The 20,684-nt window shown below is 39.8% G+C and overlaps 1 protein-coding gene across 2 annotated transcripts in view; it reads right to left on the reverse strand.

Moving 5' to 3' along the window:
* Window positions 1–20,684, reverse strand: part of cacna2d3a (calcium channel, voltage-dependent, alpha 2/delta subunit 3a) — a 123,447-nt gene that overhangs the window by 45,879 nt on the left and 56,884 nt on the right. For both annotated transcript variants that reach the window (XM_084916027.1, XM_084916026.1), the window contains exons 5-11: window positions 18,404–18,566; window positions 13,242–13,373; window positions 12,107–12,318; window positions 11,044–11,118; window positions 6,971–7,060; window positions 6,236–6,349; window positions 669–747 (exon numbers count right to left, since the gene is read on the reverse strand). In XM_084916027.1, the coding sequence (XP_084772153.1) occupies window positions 669–747; window positions 6,236–6,349; window positions 6,971–7,060; window positions 11,044–11,118; window positions 12,107–12,318; window positions 13,242–13,373; window positions 18,404–18,566 (865 nt within the window). The remainder of the gene's footprint in view (window positions 1–668; window positions 748–6,235; window positions 6,350–6,970; window positions 7,061–11,043; window positions 11,119–12,106; window positions 12,319–13,241; window positions 13,374–18,403; window positions 18,567–20,684) is intronic.

Here is a 20,684-nt window from a genome sequence, read left to right on the forward strand (position 1 = left end):
CAAGCGCACACAAGCGCACACAAGCGCACACAAGCGCACAGCCAAACAAGAATACTCAGACGTCCGTGAGTCTCTTTTGTCTCAGGTTTTATCATCACTAATATCCTCAAAGTCACTGGATGGGTTCTCTGATATCACGTCCAAGCAACACTGTGGATGTTCTTGTATCACACATATACGCTCACACACACACACACACACTTAACACCCTTTGTGTGACCTGTGGCTTGCCTGTCTTATCTGCTGGAGCCTGAGGAAATGGAGCCAGACTGTCTCTGTCAGCCACCTCCCAGCTAAATATAGATCCTGAAGGAAAGTGCTCTACGCATTAAGACAACCATGACCACACAGAAAGCTGCTCGATGCTGGTGGTGCATCACTATGATTCATTTGGACTTTAAGCTCAAAGAAGAAGTAATATGACGCATCTGGCCTGTGCAACTGGAACCCGTTGCCTCCTGTCGCATACACCTGCTTATGCTGACGAGCGCCGACAAACTCATCTATGCTAGTGTATGTATGCACACAGACACATGTGCCAAAAACTCCAAACAAATCCTGAGCTGCATAATGTAATACTTTTCCTCCAGCTGACAGTGACACGCTGCAACTTTACCCACCAAAACAGATTATAGGGAGAGAGAAAGTACCGTCTTTGAAGAGCCCACCTTTGTTAGCACACGCCATCCATTTTAGATTTTCTGCGAAGGCTGATTCTCGACCAATCAGGTAAGGAAATATACGGACCTGGGGAGAGAAAAGCAGATACCTCCCATCATTCATTTTAATCATATTTGATAGGGGCCGCCATGGTACCATTCAGAAGATAACACTGTCAAAGCCTGGCAAAAGACTCATTCTTTCTCATTTAGTGATTAGTCCTTTCTCCTAGTTGATGATTGCTTCCTGAAAGTTTATTGTGTTACCTTTAAATTTAAATGTTCAGTTCCAGCTTTTTCTTTTTATTTATTCAAGAACCTAAAAATTAAGGATGAGCAAATGCAGGCGAGTGTTTTGAAAATCTGCAATTACAGTGAGTACAAAAGATAAAACGCAAATTTTAATTTGAAAAAGCTTTATGTGCTCAGTACGGAGAATCTTCTTTACTCTTATGTGCCAAACCCATTTTTTTCCTGGCTCATTGGCTCCAGCAGCAGGTGAATTTGGCAGGTGCATGTATGAGAGTGTTAAGAGATTTGTTGCCAGATTGGACCAGATGCAAGCCTCTGGGGGCACAGCTGCTGTGCCTATTGCATATGCATTTTCCACTGACTCCCTTAACCCCGACAGCATGTTTCTGTTTGTGTGTGTACATGTACTGTGTGTGCTGCATATGAATGCACATGAGTGCGTAGACCTCTCAGAGTTTTAAACATGTATTTGATACAATTTTGGAACTCAGAAAGTCTGAAAATTGCAAAAATTTATGCAAAAATATCATTTATGTATAGATGCAATTGACTTTCCCTGGAATATGTATGCACTGCATTCTCTATTACACTGTTTTTAACTAAAGTCTGTCTGTTGATAACGGTAATATGTTTCACTGAATAAGCAGAGTTGTTTGACTGTCATTTTTTAAGCACCGCTCATTATCTAGACCACAATAATCCTCTGTTCATCAAACTTCAGCCATTTGACTGACACTACCAAAGTGTTAGGAAAACACAACACAGCTGTTATAATCAGAACAACGCCATGTAAGACTTTGATAAAGAGGTGTCATGTAAGCTTTTCTTTGTGTGATTATGTGTTTCACTTCACTGAAAGCCAAACCGCAACAGACTGGTTATTAAATATGGAGAGGTTTACAGCTGAGTACGGTAAAACCGAGGTAGAAGAAGAAATTGTAGAACTTGAGCCACGACATCAAATCTTTAAGATAGTTGAGTGCACAAAGTTTACATGCAAGGAAAAAAATGCACATGCACGAAAGAACAGACACATCAGGATATAAATACTGCAAATTCATGCACACACATACAGTATGCATAGGCAATGATATGGAAGTAATTTCAGTTAGTACATGTATGAATATTTTACATATTTAGCATTTAACTCAATAACTGATTCTGTCCTCCAGAACATTCACACATTTTTTGTGTGAGACCCGTCAGACAAAGTGCTACTTTGAAAAAAACTGGCTAATTTTACATGTAGATCAACTTGATGATTTAACCTGAATCCAAATTTGCAACAAAGACAGACATGGCAAACAGAAATGGTTTGTATACGGCCACTATTCAGTAAGCCTACACGTATCTGTGCAGAAGATATTTGGTCAAAGAAGCTTTTCTGTTTGCAGTCTGTGTGGGCACTGCTCTTCTATTTTAATTCAGATACAGGATCTAACAAGCTTCATCAGCGAGTCTTACAGATTGATTCACAGGCTTCTCCAAGGAATTCGTTTTCAACGTGCAATGAGTATGTCTCACAATTCAAATTATGAGGCTGAGACACACTGAGACTGACACGTGAGTGCTCATGGTATCACCAGTCTGGGTCTTAGTCAATTCTTCTCATTTACACGAGAGAGCCTAAGGATTGTCCTTTCTAGGCTGTAGTACTGAGTAATCTCCACTCTCCAGGCAGTTATGCTCAACCACCTATAGGTGGTTGAGCATAACTAAACGAGGCACAATGTTGGCAAATGCAGGGTGATGTTGCCTTGTGATGCACTGCCAAACGGTGGTGACAGATAAGGTATAGGCAGTGCACAAAGACAACTCAAAAGCTAGCACGGTCATTGTTGTGTGTAGGACAGCATATCAGTCTGTACATCATTTATACATGTGGCTCTCTGTGCAGCATCTTTCAATAGGCAGGGATGTCTTGTTTCCGCCTCTCACGGAGTTTCTACAGTTATGTCTACGGCCACACTACAAGCTCCCACATTCAGTGCAGCCCTTTGCATCCAGTGGAAATCTCCTAATAACAAATCATCTGATTCACTGCGCCTGACTTTTCAGTATATTGAAAAGGAAATAAGAGCAAAGGATACAACACTGTGGCGCACTAATTAAAAACAAAAACAACAAAAAAACTAATCTTGAAATGATTACAATACGTCATTGGATGCACTATAGTGCTATCAGCCTAGAGCAATATCAGCAAATACAAATTAATGGAATTTGTGCAGTCGGGCAGTCAACTCTTTTTTAAGCGCATGTACACAGTGTCCAACTTTAATTGGCATTAATCTGTTCCAGCTCGGAACACCGTATTCAGTTTACATAATACACTGATGGCACATCCCAGGTTTCTGTCCCTGAGGGCCGTTCACCTGCCAAACAATTTGATCACAAATTAGCTGTCTGGGGATTTTACAACTCAGCAGGCTACAGGCTCAGGTAATAGACAGAGTTTGGCAACACTACAGACAGAAAATTGTCAGTGTTTCAAGTCAAGGGACTCGTGATTGTTCTAATCAATGCCATCGGCTTTTTTCCTCATTTTTTGAAAGGCACTTCAAACAACGCTGAGATTTCCATCTCACAGCCCTGTATGGTCACAGGAAGTGCTGCATTGTGTTTAAAAGATTTTATTTGCTAGCAGAGTAGATAAGCATGTGTATGAGAGGGTATGTAAAGAGCATGTCGGTGTTTTGTATGGTGACACTCATCATACAGGTGTGGTTATGTGAATATTTGTGTGATGCTGGTTTTAGTAAGTCTTTGGTAAGTTGTGTTTAGCTTCAAAAATGTGAAGGAAAAATAAGCTAACGTTTGAACATTCAGAGAAAATCACTGAAAATAATCGCTGCTGTAACAGGAAGAAATGTTTGAGACTTTTTATCACGGCTGTTATTTTCTTATGGTAATCAACCCTTTATGATCTTTTTGTGTGACACATGCTGTCTGAATACAGACATTTATCATGTTTTTAGCATTCACATTTGCCAAAGCCTGTTTGCATAGTTGGTGCGATTCTCAACAGTGGTGAAGCTCTAAGATGGGTTGGAAGGAATCCATTAAAAAACAGCAGTGGTGGGTGGAGGTGGGAGATTGGGGGTGGGGGGGCAGACTGAAGAGAGTGACAGAGACTGAAGACTTCTATTATCAGTGGGGCTTCTTCTAAATGGAACTATCTAGCAGCCTTGTCCCCTCTGCTCACTGATGTTCAGCCTTGAGCTGTCGGGAGGGGAGCGCTTTCGGCAGTTTTAATACAGACTGTACCAGACATGCAGAAACACAATGTGCAAGTGGGGCACTAATAGTAACTAGAAAGCATCCATATTGATACACAGAAACATCTACTCAGAGTCAGTGTTAAAAATGACTAAAAATGTGTCTTAACTGCCTAATCTCAAAGACCTCGCCTCTCAACCTAAAAGCATTTAGGATTTACCTGAGGTAAAGAAACTGTTTGTGTCCTTTAAAGTCATATTCACTTTTACAGTATGTGTACTGTATATAGTGTGTGATGGCAGTGAATATGTACTATTGCATTTGATACTTCTATCATTGACCTGTTAAGCTTCAAAGGTTTTCCTTTAGAGAGAAAAGACCTTAGAATAACCCTTTTTTGTCTCCTCCTCCATCTTTTCTGCCTTTTCTGTGTTGTCTTTTTCAACGGGGCCATGCACCGTTACTTCAAAAAGATGCCATACTGGATCCACTCAATGCCCTCTGCTTGTCAAAAAGATTTACTGCACAAACAGAAAACCACGCAGAAAAACTGTGATCTTAGTGGTCTTTTTAGACAGATTTACCAAGACACTGAACATTTCTCAAGCAACTGTATTTCTAATTTAGTTATTTACTAGCTGGGCCCACGTCCTCATTTTAGGTTTGACAGCGTTTTAGTAGGTAAATGCTTTGACATGAATTGAGCTGCGGTGTGGGGAAGGCCTCGAAGGGGACTGGCGACGGCTCCCAGGCCTGGCAGATCCCCGTGCACTACATAGAAATGAAGAAGTTAGAAAACTGAGAACAAGGAGGGAGGGAGGGTGGGGCACGTAAACGAGAATGAAGAGCTTGCAGAACTGGGGAACCTCTGCAGATGACAACCGGAAGGAGCGTGTTTGGAGGATTCCTGCTCCTGAAATTCCCATACATAATCTCCAAAATAATTCTGCATAATTAGAAGTCATTGCCCTGACCCTGTAGAACAGTGCTCTTCTCATTCTTTCTGTTGATTTATGTACACTACATTGCCAATTCACTCACCCATCTAAATGACTGAATTCAGGTGTTCCAGTCACTTCCATTGCTGCAGATAAATGAGATCAAGCAGGCATCCAGACTGCTTCTACAAATATTTGTGAAAGAATGGGTCATTCTCAGGAGCTCAGTGAATTCCAGGGCGGTACCGTGATAGGATGTCACCTGTGCGAAATGTCCTCTACACTAAATATTACACAATCTGCTGTTAGTGGTATTATAAAAAAGTAGAAACGATAGGGAACAACAGCAACTCAGCCATGAAGTGGCAGACCATGTAAACTGCTGACGTGCATGGTGTGCAGAGGTCGGACACTTTCTAAAGAGTCAATCACTACAGACCTCCAAACTTCAAATTAGATGTTGTGCGGAGTGACGAATCACACTTACAGAGAGACGGTACTTGTCTGACCTCATTGAGCCAAGTGTAACGTTTGGTAGAGGCGGGATTATGATGCGGGGTTCAGCCTCTTAGCTCCAGTCAGAGTAAATCTTAGTGCTTCAGCATACCAAAACATTTTGAACAATTTCATGCTCCTAACTTTGTGGGAACAATTTGTGAGTTTGGTGTATGAGAACTTGGCCTGCAGAAGAGTCCTGACATCTTTAGGATGAATTGAGTGCAGAGTGCAGGCCTCAAAGATTCTCGAGGAAATCTTAGACTAGAATAGTTGAAGCTGTTGTAGCTGAAGCTGTTATGGGATAATATATCATATTTAACCGTATGGATTAAGAATGGGATGTCAGTCAAGTTCACATGGATGTGAAGGCAGACGAGCAGATATGTCTGGCAGTACAGTGCAGTTGAAAGCACATTAGATCTCAGGGGTTCCTTTTAACGTTGGGTCAGAAAGACTTGTGCTCTTCTCAACAGTGCGTTTAAGAAGTCATTCATAGCCACATGAGGGATTAGCCCACCTCTCTCCTTCTCATCAAACACTGGTATACATGGTTACATGCTCATGACGTTGTGACCAAAGTATAATGGGGAACTGAGATGAGTTGCCCCGACTGTCTTGGAACATATTTGCAGAATAATATGATGTGTGTGCTTGTGTGTTCTGATACACTACCTTCCTCTCTGGCCAGTTATACTTGGCAAAGATGGCATCGTATGTATCCACTGCCCCATCTGTCACCAACATAATAGCCTGGCTACACTCACTGCCCCTCCCAGTCTCGTTGAACTAGACATCGGGAGACAGACAGACACAGAAAGACAAAGAAGGAGAAAAACAGAGGGTTACTACGTGATGATCAAAGAACAAAAAGCTCTCATCCAGTCAAATGTAAATGTAACCAGTTCATTCATTAACACACAGTTCTTCCCCGTCCTTCCCATTAGAGCTCATAATGTATCATCACAAGACTCTCCACTGGATCATGGACGCTAACTGTGTTGTAACAGTGAGTTAATGGAATTATAATAGCACGCCTTCAATACGCATGCATGAACGCAAGGTAAAGGGCTACTGTGAGATAAAATTACAGCGAGGCGTCATTATGCAGCATGTCAGTGTCATTTCATTACACTTTAAAAGATACATGCTGTTGAAATACGGATATTTAGATTGCGTGTCTTTGTCCGGATGACTGTTTGATTAATTACATGTCCATAATTAGGAAATGTCAGATCAGTAACCTGAGTCATCGAGTGCCTTGTTTACTTGGATTTTGCATGAATCAGTTGATTTAGCTGTTAATTACAACCCTAATTAATTTTATGCATAAAACTGATGTGTATGCGTGTTTGAAGAGTGCGTCTGTGTGCGTGTATGACCGCGATCGTGCATGAGTGCGTTACTTACGTCACTGAGGAGATTGAAAGCCTCAGTCAGAGCTATATCCAACATCCCGATGCCTTGAGCAAACAGCTTGTCGAGATGTTCCCGGAAATGCTGGGGGAAAGGTTTTGAGAACATTACAATCTCGCTGAAAAAAGCAGAGAACTAAAGTGACAAAACCACAAAAGGTGACAGAATTATAGGTCTTTATGAAGAACAAACAAAGGCAGAGGCAAGAGAGAACTACAAAAGCAGGGGAACAAGATGCAGAGTTATTACTTTTCACTGTTCCTATCCTAGAAAATATTTTACTGAATTTGGTTTGCCATCATTTATGTGTGAAGAGTTTGCATCAATGGTCTAATGGGCTCTTCAATTCAGTCCTGAGCCAGTTTATCTGGCAAACTCCCCCCTTATACTGAAGTGAAATCTCACATACTGACTGAAAAAACCATAATGACCAGTTTCCCTTCCCTTGCTTTTAGCTCAACGTCATTTATTGCACCGGGTATGTGCGTATACATGAGTTTGTGTGCGCGCATCTGCTCACAGGCATGATTGCGTTACAAAGGATACATTATTTCTCCAGCAATTCATGGTGAGTTTAATGTTTTCAGCAACTGAACAGGTCTCATGTGCACATCTCATTACTTGTAACAGCCTTGGGGTAACAAATACATGGTGCATGCACACACACACACACACACACACACACACACACACACACGCACACACACACACACACTCACACGCACACACACACACACAGTCCCCATTATCCAGTATAATCTATTTATAGATATTTAGATCCTGTAATTGGCATTTTGAACACTTCCTACTGAGATTTGCTAAATCCAGCAACTTTATAAACCCAATTCTCCATCCATGCTGGTGACCCTTTTACATATATCAGTTTTACCATTGGTAATAGAGGCATGATAAGCCATGAATGCAATCAGGTTTCATGATTTAGAAACAGACTAAACCTACACCCCCTGCTCCCTTCCCTTTTTCTACCACTATCGTCATCTTTTCCTGTCTTTTGTTCCTTACTCATGGGAGGACCAAGTCTCTTGGTACACAGTGGGGGGGTCATAAGAAACATAAGGCCATTTCAGAGCTTTGCCCTCTTGGGAGCAAGCACACACACCCACACACACCCACACACATGCATATAATGCAAGTGCAATGTACAGATAAATGTGTACACAAAACCAACTTCTGCTGTTTCAATCGGCAAAAAGATAAGCTATCCATGGATGTGGATAAAAAAGGCTGTACCCTGGAGCATAGCAAACTTTACCTATTGCTTGCAAGTGTGCTTGTGAGCTAAGATTGAAGTGATTTTTCTCAGCACAGCGGGCCATGTTCAATTCCTGGCACAGCAGTGTACTAAAGTGGCAGATTGAAAATGTGTGTGTCAGTGTGAATGCAATGCTTAATGTTCCCAACCTTTTGTCCTGCACCAAAAGGCTCAGAAATGTGCATTGCACATCTAACTTCTTCAATCCTTCAGACACCTTTGATTCTTAAAAGCGATCGTATCAGTGAAATGAAAGAAGCCAGGGTACAAGGATATTTTAATGATTAACCAAAATATCTCAAATTGCAGCTTGCTAAGCCAAAGCTTTTGATTGCTATGACAAGTTATTTAACTCAATGTGAGGACAGATGCAAATCCGATACCTGCACAAAACAGGGGTGTTATTGAACAAAGAAGAGCAATGCGTGAAGAAGGGAGTCAAACAGGTCTGTTTCAGAAATAAATCAACAGGCGCTGCGCTGCTCAAAGCAATAGTTTGAAAGTTTTCTCTTACTAAACACAAGAAAGAAACATTTCTGAGTCATTTAAAGTCACCTAAACAAACAATCAGTGCTTCAGATTCCAGCGTAAGTCAAACATGTTTCTATTTGTACAAAGTCTAAAAGAGATGACGTTAGAGATCATCTCTTTAAAATATCTCTTTAGAGTATCTCTCTTTAAAACTACTGCACATGTGAATGACAACAAGACATGAATGACCTCCACATATTTACATACCTGTTGACATGCATATGGACAAATAAATACTATTAATGTAGTCATATTCATGTGTGTCACATGAAAACTTAATGTGGGTTTTTGCCCCAACATTTCATGTTGGGCGTGAAAAAACATATTTTCGAACGTCAGATCAGTGTGTTTAAATCTCCAGCGTGACAACTACTTCTTGCCCTCAGCTGAAACAGAAGACATTAGCCTTATCTACTGCTGCAGACTGCCTTCCCCTCTCAGCTGGCTCACTCAGGCAACATTAAACTACATTCTGAAATTAAACACACAGTGCTAATCCATATGCATAAGTGTACACTCACTACAAAGTAAACAGAAACTGACTTAAACAAACCCACAGAGAATTCTGCACCACTTTCATGTAGTGCATGAGTCAGTGTATTTGCTAGAAAACAGCTGTGTCAAAAGACTTTAGAGGTTAACTGAATTTTTGAAACGAACCTTTAACGGTTTTAGCAGAGACCAGATTTTTGATGCAGTCTATGCTGCATAAATCAGAGTCTCAGAGATGAAGAGGGGAATCATGCCTCAATAATAGCAGGAACTGCGCCATGTTGACATGAAAATTTTAAACTACGTATGCAAACATAATGCACTCCAATGAATAAACACTGTACTTCTCTAGCACCGGACTCCTTCGCACTAGTCTCACTACACCAATCTGATTAGCACATCACACTTTAAGCAAGCCCATGGTCATTGTAAGTTTATGTTAAATTTACAGTTAGGGTGCAGTTCTCATATTCTAGCTGTGCTCGAGTTCAGAGCATATTTATAAGACAGGGACCATTTCAGGTAACTTTGTAATTATGAATCTGGATAAGGAAAACTTGCATGTGAATTTTCTCAGAGGTCCATTGTTGGACCTCCCTAACATGAACACGCTCCTTTTTGCTACGACTGGGAATCGAGAAATGGTTCTTGTAAGTAACCAGTATTTAAAATCCCTGGAATTGTTAGTCTGCCTATCAGTTCCACTTGCACTTGTGCTATAATCAGCTGTCAGTTTGTGTTCTAGAGGAGGAAAACAGTGGTGCAGTCTACAACATTTTACTTTTGTTGCCATGATGCCAGGTCTCTCTTGGAAATGAGATTTTTAATCTCAATGAGATTTTTTACCTGGATAAATAAAGGACTAATAACATGGATATGGACATTACTTTTATTTTTATTGCACAAAAGAACAAGAGCAAATTGGTTTGCAAGCTGCATCCAGGACAGAAACAACTGCAACATACTGCTAACATAACTTAGCTCTTTGCAAGCACTTGCACCCACAGCTAGCATGCTAACACTAAGCTAGCCAAGAACCCAGAGAGGCGCTAAAGCTGAGTGAATACAGACGCCTTCCCAGCAGCCGACCCTGAACTTCAACAGGTAATAAACTGATGAGCAGTCAGCTGCAGCCTCAGTTTCTGCCTTTTCATGGTTCTACATCAGAATCATTTTAAAGTATGTGTGCTGGTTGGCATCTTTGTTTTGTGTTGTCGGCTTTTTGTTCATACCTAAATAATATGATGATATTAGTAATACATCACTTTTTTTGAGTAAGAACCCCAACACTGATCACAATAAAGAAGGGGAAGCTCTCTCCACAATACACAAACGTTAGAGCACACACTATACAATTCATTTGCATGAATGTAATGTCTGTAAAATGCTGGTTAGAGATGGTGGTGACTCTCAAAGCGGAGCAATAGTAACCCAATGAGAATCGATAAGGAATCAAATAGATAAGTGATATTGATAATTCCTATTGCTACCATCTCTTGCTCAGATTATAGAATATTAGAATATTTCGTTAGGACACACAAACGTCACCTCAAGACTAAAGTCCCCTTGACTCTAAAATTGCACTGAGCAAATTGTAAGAGTAACTTCCAGCAGCTGAACTAAGAAATGACTGGAATAGTTGTTTTGGCCCTAAAGAAAAAAAATAAAAGTCTCAGTCTATTTAGAAAGCGTTATACTTAAATCCTCAAACCAGGCTGGTGTAATTATGGACTTGGACCTAAATGTGTCTGTAACATTAGGAGATACTTACATCTTTATTGGTGACATCTGCTTGGACCAGAGTTCCATTCAGGCACGGTTCCACGTAATGCAATTCCTCATTGTACTGGAGAATTACACAGGTACAAAGTATTAATGTTCATTACTTTGAACCCAGCATTCAAAAAGAGCTGTTTAATCTACCATGAAAAAAGCAGCGTGAAGATGTTAAAAACTTTACTCATCTGGGTAAAACTGCACATTACACTGCACAGAATAACCCTTATGTCATGATACCTGTCTACCATTCAATGCCTTAAAAACAGCTAAAATTAGAGTAAGAAAGGCAGTGATAGTGCATTCTTCCAAAGCAAGTAACTTTGCCCTTTTCAGTTTATGTGCATATGTGTGTGTGAATATGTTTCTTTTAGTTTTACTTCTTTGGATGTGTAGACGTTTTGCCCCACATATCCAAATCTCGCTGCATGAGCATACACATAATTTGTTCCACCTCTGCAAATACTTTAGACAAAATAATACTATTTCCATTTTAGAATGTGTGCAACACCGTAAAAGTGACACAGTAATAAATAACAAACAAAAAGAGGGAACACATAAGTCAAAATGACATATCCTTTCAAAGAGAGTCTGGGGAAACAATGTGTTTCTGCCTGATTGTCAAATCCTCTTTTTCTCTATTTTTCAAAAGAAGAGTTTTCAACATGATTAGGATATTAAATGATAATGAAAACTTTGCTCAGTGAGGAAAGCGACTGAAAGTGACTATGGAAATGTTCTGATGTGAAATCACATCAGACACACACGCACGGTCATACACACACTTGCAGAGTTGCATCACGCTGAAATACGATAACAATATTTTAGGTGCCTGAGGCGGGATCCAATCACAACTGCCTCTTTTGCATTTTAAATCTCCATTCAGCTGACTGTTAATTGGTTGTGAGCATGACAGGAGAGAAAGTTGATTCGTTCCAGCATTTCCTCTGATCTGAGAAGGAAAAGATGTGGGTCTCTGGGGTTTGTTCTGTTTGTTTTTGTGAATACATTTGCGCACCTATCCGAGTCTAACAATGTTCTCGACTGTGCAGACTTACAGCGATGATGTTAAAAAAATCGTCATCTCCAAGAGTGTCCAGTATGGAGGAAACCGTCTGCCTGGCGATAGTCAGTCTCAGGCCTTTCATGCTGCCACTTACATCCACCAGGATCACCACGTCCTTTGGAGAGGTGGCAGCCTGGATGTACCATTTCCGGTTTCGACAGTCAAAAGCAATAACTCCATGCTCATCTGGCTTCCATTTGATTCCTTTAAGAATGCCACAAATCAAATAGATGCACAAAGAGATGCTAAAGTACTGGAGTACTAAGAAAAATAAAGTTACCTATCTAAGCTAAGTGACAAAAAAAAAGGTGGGCCAAGAAGTCATTTCTTTAAGCAACCTTTGGGATTTTGTACCAAAACATACTCTTTCTCCATCACAGTTGAATTTATCGTTGCTTTAAAAATACATTTGCCCTTACAGAATCCTGCTATGTAGAAATTATTTTATATTAAAACATCTTTAACTTGTGTTGCACAATTGGCAGTCCCTTTAGCACCTTAGTGCAGAGTGACTGTTCTGACTGAAAATACACAGAACACACTGCAGGGTATTTTCATGTTTTGTTTTGTTCTGGGCTTTTTTCCAGTTGACAGAAAATATGATTTGATGGGTTATTTAAGCATAGAATTGATTAATGCAGTAATGACTTTGGGGGAACTGAGGTCAGATGCTTACAGCGGACGGCTGAGGTATGCTAACTGTGTAAAATTCAACAGGTAACACTGAACATTTAAAATTTTCTTTTTTTAAATTTACAGTTAAAAAAGTAAAAAGTTAAGAAAACAGAAAAGTAAAACACTTTCTGCGGATTTCATCATATTCAACGCTAAATATAACATCTATCCCCCCTTTTTCATAATGCTTCTCCTATAAAAATATTTACGCCACCTCACCTGTGTCAAAGGTTTTTATATTTTTTTCTTATTTTCTTTACACAGAGTCTAATCTCGGCAAACTTCCACTGTTCTGCATTTCTACTCCCCTCTATCTCATTGCGAACCTCCATTCTCCTGCTGTCAGTTACTGAAGATTCCCATTTCTGCTTCATAAAGACGACTACTTAATTACAAAAACACAGACAGTCATCCCCAGATCACATCCGTCCTTACAACAAACACACACTTACCTGGGTACTGCCTGAAAAAGCCTTTGGCACTGCCAAAGTACTGCCATATGAGCGATGGGTCTCTCTCAAAGTTATCCACAAACACTTTGTTCAAGGCCTCAGACCAGTACACTCCATTGACAATGGCGGAGTCTGAGTGAGAGAAATGGAGAGGCAGACAAACATTGAAGGGAGGAAAAAAGGTTAAATATCATATATATCTATATATCTATATAGATAGATAGATAGATAGATAGATAGATAGATAGATAGATAGATAGATAGATAGATAGATAGATAGATAGATAGATATATTTGCAGTCCAGGAGGTTGGAGCATATATTCTCTGGTGCCTGCTCATTCAGTCATATCATATCACACGCTGCACGTCCACAGGCTGCTACCAGGCATTATTCATTTCAGAGAGATTCAAGAAAAGCAGTTAGCAGGAAAACAGAGTAAAAAATGAGAGAAGAGAAACAATATTAAAAGGATGAAAAAGAGGCAGGATAGAGGAGACTGCTGAATTTTAACCCATAAAAAGTACAATAATTATATATAGTCATGGTAAAAAGAAAGTACACCTCTTTTCAGGTTCTATGTATCAGGACATTAAAAAACTCCTAGCAGGTCTTACAAGAAAGGTGAGTACAACCACAGATGAACAGCAAAATGCTATTATTTATTTAACAAGAAGTCCAAATGTAGAAGCAGTGTGTAAAAACTTAAGTAAACGCCATAATTCTGTAGAGCCACGGTCAGCAGGCGTAACTCAAATGAATTGTTTTCTGTCTGACTTTCTCACATTGTTGTGGAGGAAGTTTGTCCCACTCTTCTTTACAACGTTGCTTCAGTTCATTAAGATTTGCAGGCAGTTGTTCTTGCACAGCTCTTTTAAGGTCCCACTATAGCATTTCAGTGAAGCTGAATACTCGACTTTGACTTGTCACCTCTTTTCTTTTTTCAGTCTGTTGTAGATTTGCTGCTGCGCTTGTGATGACTGTCCTGGTGCGTGACCCAGTTTCAGCCAAGCTTTAATTGTCAGACAGGCAGCAACACTTTAGTATAGAGTGTTTATACTTTAGTAGACGTGACCTTGATACACAGGAGTTCATGGCTGACTCAATGACTGCAAAGTGCCCAGTTTCTGTGAAGGCAAAAAAAGGGCCAAAGCTTAACTTCTCTGTCGCCCTGTTTTACAGCTGGTGTGAGATGTTTATGTTGACATGCTGTGTTTGACACTGTCTTGTCTGAACATTGTTCCAGACGTCTTGTGGTCTGTTCAGATGCACACTGGCCATCTAAGCTGTGCTGCAATGTTCTTTTCAGAGAGAAGAGGCTTTCTCCTGGCAGCCCTTCAAAACAACTCACTCTTTTTCTGTCCATTCTGTCTCTAACTTTAACGTTTAACACGCTAACTGATGCCTGTAGAGTCTGAGGGGTGTTTTGCGGTTTTTCTGAACATTGAACGACCTGACCTTGGGGTGAATTTGCCTGGACCTCCACTCCTGGGAAAACTGCCTTCAACATTTTCCACTTGTGAATAAGCTTTCTCATAGCAGAATGATGGATTTAATATTTTTTGGAAATGGTCTTATAACCCTTTTCAGGCTGATGAGGAGCATTCAGCATTGCTGATGTCTTTCCTTTTTGGCATTATGTTAACACAACCCTGAATGCTCTGGAAATTTCAAAATACAAGTTTAGATTTTTGCAACTCATTTAGATTCATCTATAACCTGCCACAGCCTCTGCTTTATAGAGGTGCTCACACTTGCTCCGGTAGTCAAATGCATCTGATTAGCCTCACTTGGCTGCTCCTCTTAATTCCTATGGACATAGTGAGGGTATACTTAGTCTTTCACACACTGCTCCTCAATCTTTGTCTTAATATTTGTTAAATAAATAATGACATGGTGTAATATGTCCTGTTTTGCAGTTATTCTGAGGTTGCTGGGGACCAGATGATTTGATGTTATGTTGATGAATAAAACCTTACTGCTATTATTTAACATTTATGTTTTCAAAATAACTTTTTTTTAATATATTTGCAGTAATTTACAAACCAGTAGTCACTGCATCCTGAATTTATACTTACAGTTATAGGCTTAGTGATATCTATTCTATAAATATCATGCTACAATTAAACTCAGCTTGGCAATTAAAAACCCAAAAGCAAAAACGACCAATTTAAGACAACATAAGGGTTACTATATTAGTGCCAATAGATAGACAGACAAACAGAGACAGCTATGAAGTAAGCTAAATATTGCATCAAGCTGCTAAAACTGGAAATGTGGGCTTATTCATTGCACAGCTTCCACAATAACCATGTGCAGCTATACACTGCATACATTATGTGCAATAGTATTTGCTTATAATTCTGTCCAAATGGCAAATCCAATTACTAAACCTTCTTTTCAATTTGCAGGCTGAGAGCGTTATGAATGTACTGGTTAGAGACCAGACAGACAAGCTTATTATAGCTGGTTATTACTTGGTTCAGAAGCGGGGTGAGGAAGATGGGAGCAGAAAAGGATGAACAGACAGATAGACACAAGTGTATGGCAGGACAGACACAAAATATACCCTTTAGACAGCAATAAAAAAGACAGGAAGGCAGATAGAAAGAGCTAGAAAATTACTGGGAGACAGACAGACAAGTACCTAATGGACAAAGAGAAAGAAAAGTGGATAACAGATTCCCCATCATTGTGTACGCTGCCAGCATTGTTCTGCTGTCAACATTCATGCCAATAAGCCATGATTGAATTATTCTTCTGGAAGCTAGCACACTAAAGCCCTCTCTTGATAGTAAACACCCATCCACCTCTATGAAGTGGAGTTGAGAGGAGGCTGGATTTGATCCAGGCCATATTTACACAACAATAGTCACTTCTGGTGCAGTTTGAGTGTCTATTACAATCTCAGCTCATGATGAGGAAGGAAGTATGGGCTCTACTTCCCCATTAGCTGTCATTTAAATTCATCTCAGCTAATGCACTCCACTTCAGTCTAAGAAGCTGCCACGATCATTACAGCATTGTACACTATATATACACATGTTCATGTGCACAAATATTACTTTTATTATCCTGAATCACATGATTCAGGTTATTTTCATCATTCATGTTATTAGGTTACATCCACTGATCAAGGAGGAAAGCTAAATATCACGAGTAAGAAACCATGAAAGGAGAGAATTGGAAAAGCATTTGCTCTGCGTATGTATGAATATACATACTGGATTTACATACGTGGACTGTTGTGACCCCCTTTAAATGTGTGCATAGGTGTACTTCTTCCATGTCACGTTTCTGTCATTCAGCATCATAAAAATGACTGTGTGAGATATATTTTTGAAAGATGGATGTTTGAAAGTGGCGAGCTCCTTTTGCGATTAATCTCTCTGGAGAGGGGGAGAGCTCTCTGCTGCCATGGACCTAAACTGCGATTCATCACAGCTGATGCCAAACAATTTACGAAGTACAGAGGCTACAAACAGCTCTTCAGCAGCATTACAAACAGGTTGAGATGACTGTGATTGACTGTGTGGGAAAAACAGCTTTTTCATCCCAGAACTTTGCTCAGAATCATTATCAATTTAATATACTGAAGAAAAGATTATTGAAAGATTACCTTCTGATGTTAGTAAGATTGTTAGACTGCCTGCTATAGATTTTTAAAAAGTTCTAAAAACTTGCATTACAATGACTCGAAACACTGCGCAGTGCAATGGCATCAGATGACCCTTCAAACCTTAGATTTGTTACTAAAACTGGCCTTCTTGGATCATTTTTCATCCTCTCAGCTGCACCTGTAGCCCCAAACCTGCCCTGATATAGCACCTTGTGTTTTCCAGCACAGGGCTATTTTCTGTCTGAACACCTGCGAGCCCCCTTTCTGTAAGATTGTGGTACTTGTAAAAAAATATAGTGCTAGCTGGCATCCTGTAACATTAAACATAAAAAGTGCAAATCCTGCATTAAAGACATGCACATGCAATTTTCACAAAATTTAAATTTATTTTGCAAATGCTTTAAATAATTGTACACATACATTTTCTTACTCTAAGGACATATAAAAGAGACGTAAATGTATTTTAACAGAAAAGTGAGGCTTGAAATCTTGAAAAGCTCCCTGAAGTTCCAGCTAATATGCTGAAGTTATTGCTACCCACGAACAAATCTTGCAAAAGTAAAATCTTTAAAGCTGCATGTGTGTATTAGCTTGTATGAATGTGTGTGTAACTCTACTCATTTGCCTGTGAATCAAATCAAAATTACTTTTGCTCTCGCTGTATCAGCCTACAAGCCTGCCAACCCCAGCTCCTAGCACTTTCATTCATTTCATTTCATTCATTCACCTCCTGTCACTCTCACTTCCTTCCTCTCTTTTTTCCACCTAGCTGCAATTAATCTGTTGCTCAGACCTTCCATCAGTCTGACTTAACCTACTTTCTTTCTCATTTACTTCTCCCTCTTCCCTTCTCGCTCTCGCCCTATATTTCTTTGCCTCTGTTAGCTTGGTTAAGTTGACATGACATTCACGCTGTCCGCTGAGCCTTGTACAAGGCCATGACTTCTCGAGTTGTGGTAGTGGAAGTCAAATTATTTAACTGCTAATTAAGTCAGTGTGTGGCAGGGATGATCCAAATACTTAAAGTTAATGAATTCAAATCTGCCTCCTGACATGCGCATCAGCTCACACACCAACTTTTTTTCTGATTCCACATTTTTAGACCAGTGTTTTTAGTCGTTTTTTGTGACACAACAACAACAAAAGTGATCTCAACATGTAGATTAACTGTTGAACTATAAAAACATGGGTTTCATCCACATACCACAGCTTGTTCTGATGTTATGACCGCAGGTGTGAGAGTAGGTAGGGGCGAAAAACCTAGTATCTCAAATTGTAAAACAACATTGATGTCTGAAATGCTCCAGGCCATTACTGATTGGTCAGATACAATTGTGTCACTGTCACATAACCTGATCTTTGCTGATTGGCTGGGAGAAATCCATGTGGTTCTACACCCTCACGGTGAGTCATGGGGAGGCCAATTTTGATGTCCATTTAGTTGCCACATATCTTTTCTCACCCATTTAAGGGTTAAACCAAGCCAGTATTGTGCACATGCATTTTGAAGCACTTTTACTTTACATTGGGGGTCGTGAACGTACCTTTGTTGTACATGTTGGTGGGCACTTGCACCACGCTGAGGTTGAGGTTGACTGACAAGTTGTTAAAATGGTCATTGGGTTGCAGGACAAATTCCCCTCCCAGCTCTACACTGTTCCCCTCCTCATCCACCTCATTGATCAGCACTGCATTAAAGTATTCATACTAGAAAGAGACAGAAAGAGAGAGAAACAGACATAAAACAAGGCACACACACAACATAACATACACAACACAGCTAAACAGTCCCTGAAGCTGCCACACAGAGTCGATATTGCGTACTGTGGTAACCTGAATCCTTGGATGATCCCAGACGTGCATGTTGTTACAGTGGAAAGCTGCTGAGTTGACAGATCTCTCCTCAAACCTCTGAACACTCCCTTTCTAGCTAGATGTACTGGCTCTGGTGTATTTTTAGTACTGCGCATACTGGGGAGACTATTAATAAATCATAAAGCTGGATAAATATAGAGCACATGACTCCCAGCATCCCAAAGGCTCTTAAGTCTGAGATGCCATACAGGGCAATGCCTGCAAAGCCTACAGTTAAAGCAGAACAAAAGACAACAATCAGATGAACACAGTGAAGCAAGTGAAAAACATCTCAGTGTTTACAGGGAAATAAACTATACAGACATATACAGAGGAACAAAAAGCTGAAAGCAGCATGTTTAAATGACTTGACACTATTTTTGATATAAAAAACAGTGTTTAGTTGTGAAACTGTGCCCAAATAAAACAAATGTCATCCATCCTCTTCCTGTTATCCTTTTCAGGATTGTTTACAAGTGTGGCCAAAAACTCCCAAGTGATGCCAAATTGATTTTGACATTCAAACCACCACCCCTACATTTAATTTAAACAAAATACAGTTTTCTTCAAAACGATTACAAATATGTGGGTCCTTAGAATCACAAATGCTTTTAAGCTCTGGTTAATTTCTTTCTTACTTGAATTGAAACATCTACATCCTTTACTTTGTTTTTATTCTCAGCAGCAGCAGCAACACTCCCCTGGGCAGGTGTGCAGTGGCGATTACATGGCTCACAGTCACAATGATTTCTCTTGTAATCAAACAGAATAAGGTCTGAAAAGGGCTCTTGACAAAAATGAAAAGCCGTTCCCTCAAGTCTAATACAAAGCCTCTGTACATGTGCTATCATTCAGAGGGGCACAGACACTCTCTGGACTTCCTGAGGCATGAGCTGTAACTGAAAAGACAGCAGACTGAAGTAAAGAGTCAGTCTGTATGGAGGCAAGCACTTAGCCCAAAGACCTACAACTTACCTCAGTAGGCCCTTTTCTACATGGGATGGAAGAACCCCTTTGCCCCATCAACCCAGTTCTCTATTCTGGCACCAATAACCTTCATTTGGGCTAAATCTTTCTAGCGTCTCTGTGAAGCACCATCATCCCTTCAGCACAGAGCAAAACACAGATAAAGCCATCAATTAGGCTGGCAACAACAGTGCCTATCGGTGTAATTAATCAGGCCTGATTAGACTTATTAGCCTTTTATCAAGGGGAACACTGCCATTTCAAGGTGAGGAGATCAGTGTTGCATATTCTGTTCCATATTTTTAGGCTTTTACCTGAATCTTTCTATTCCTGCATGAACACAAACTTAAAAGATCAGACCAAGCATTTCAGCATAAGAGGGAAAAAAAGATGAAATGACCAAAACATACGTATGGGCAGAAATCTGTGCCATCAGAAACTGAATTTGATTAAGTTAAATTTGAATTTGAATTGCTCAGATTGAATCTGAATTGTAACTTGAATAAATGCTTTTGAAAACTGAATTTGAATTAGTCTAATTTGAAATTGAATTTATGGTTTGAAAATGAATTGATTTGCTTTGAAACTGCATTTTATCCTTTAAAAATTCAGCTCTCGAATAATTTCAGTTTCACTTCTCACCATTCAGTTTCAGTTCTACAATTCAATTTCAGTTCCAAAATTCAGTTTTTTGGAACTTACATCCGGTTCCGGTTCAAGCGCAGATTAATAGAACTACATTTTACTAGCGGACCGGAAGTGTTACTGACGGGAATCTACAGCGTCTTGAGCTGAATTAAGACTTCAGAAGTCATTCGTCATGTCGAATGACCAGCGGATAAACTCTCAGGTTGGTAATAAATGTATTACATGTATAAGAACAAGCGTCATGTTAACAAATGATAGCCGTACAGTAACTTTTATGCTTATTGTAGCTGTTAGCTCAAAACGCTAATTTAGCGTCGTTTGCCCTGAATTCAGCTTTGACAAACAAATATGATCGAC

This window comes from Perissodus microlepis, chromosome 20 (assembly GCF_051167445.1).
Source record: "Perissodus microlepis isolate ML-2025 ecotype Zambia chromosome 20, ASM5116744v1, whole genome shotgun sequence".
NCBI lineage: Eukaryota > Metazoa > Chordata > Actinopteri > Cichliformes > Cichlidae > Perissodus > Perissodus microlepis.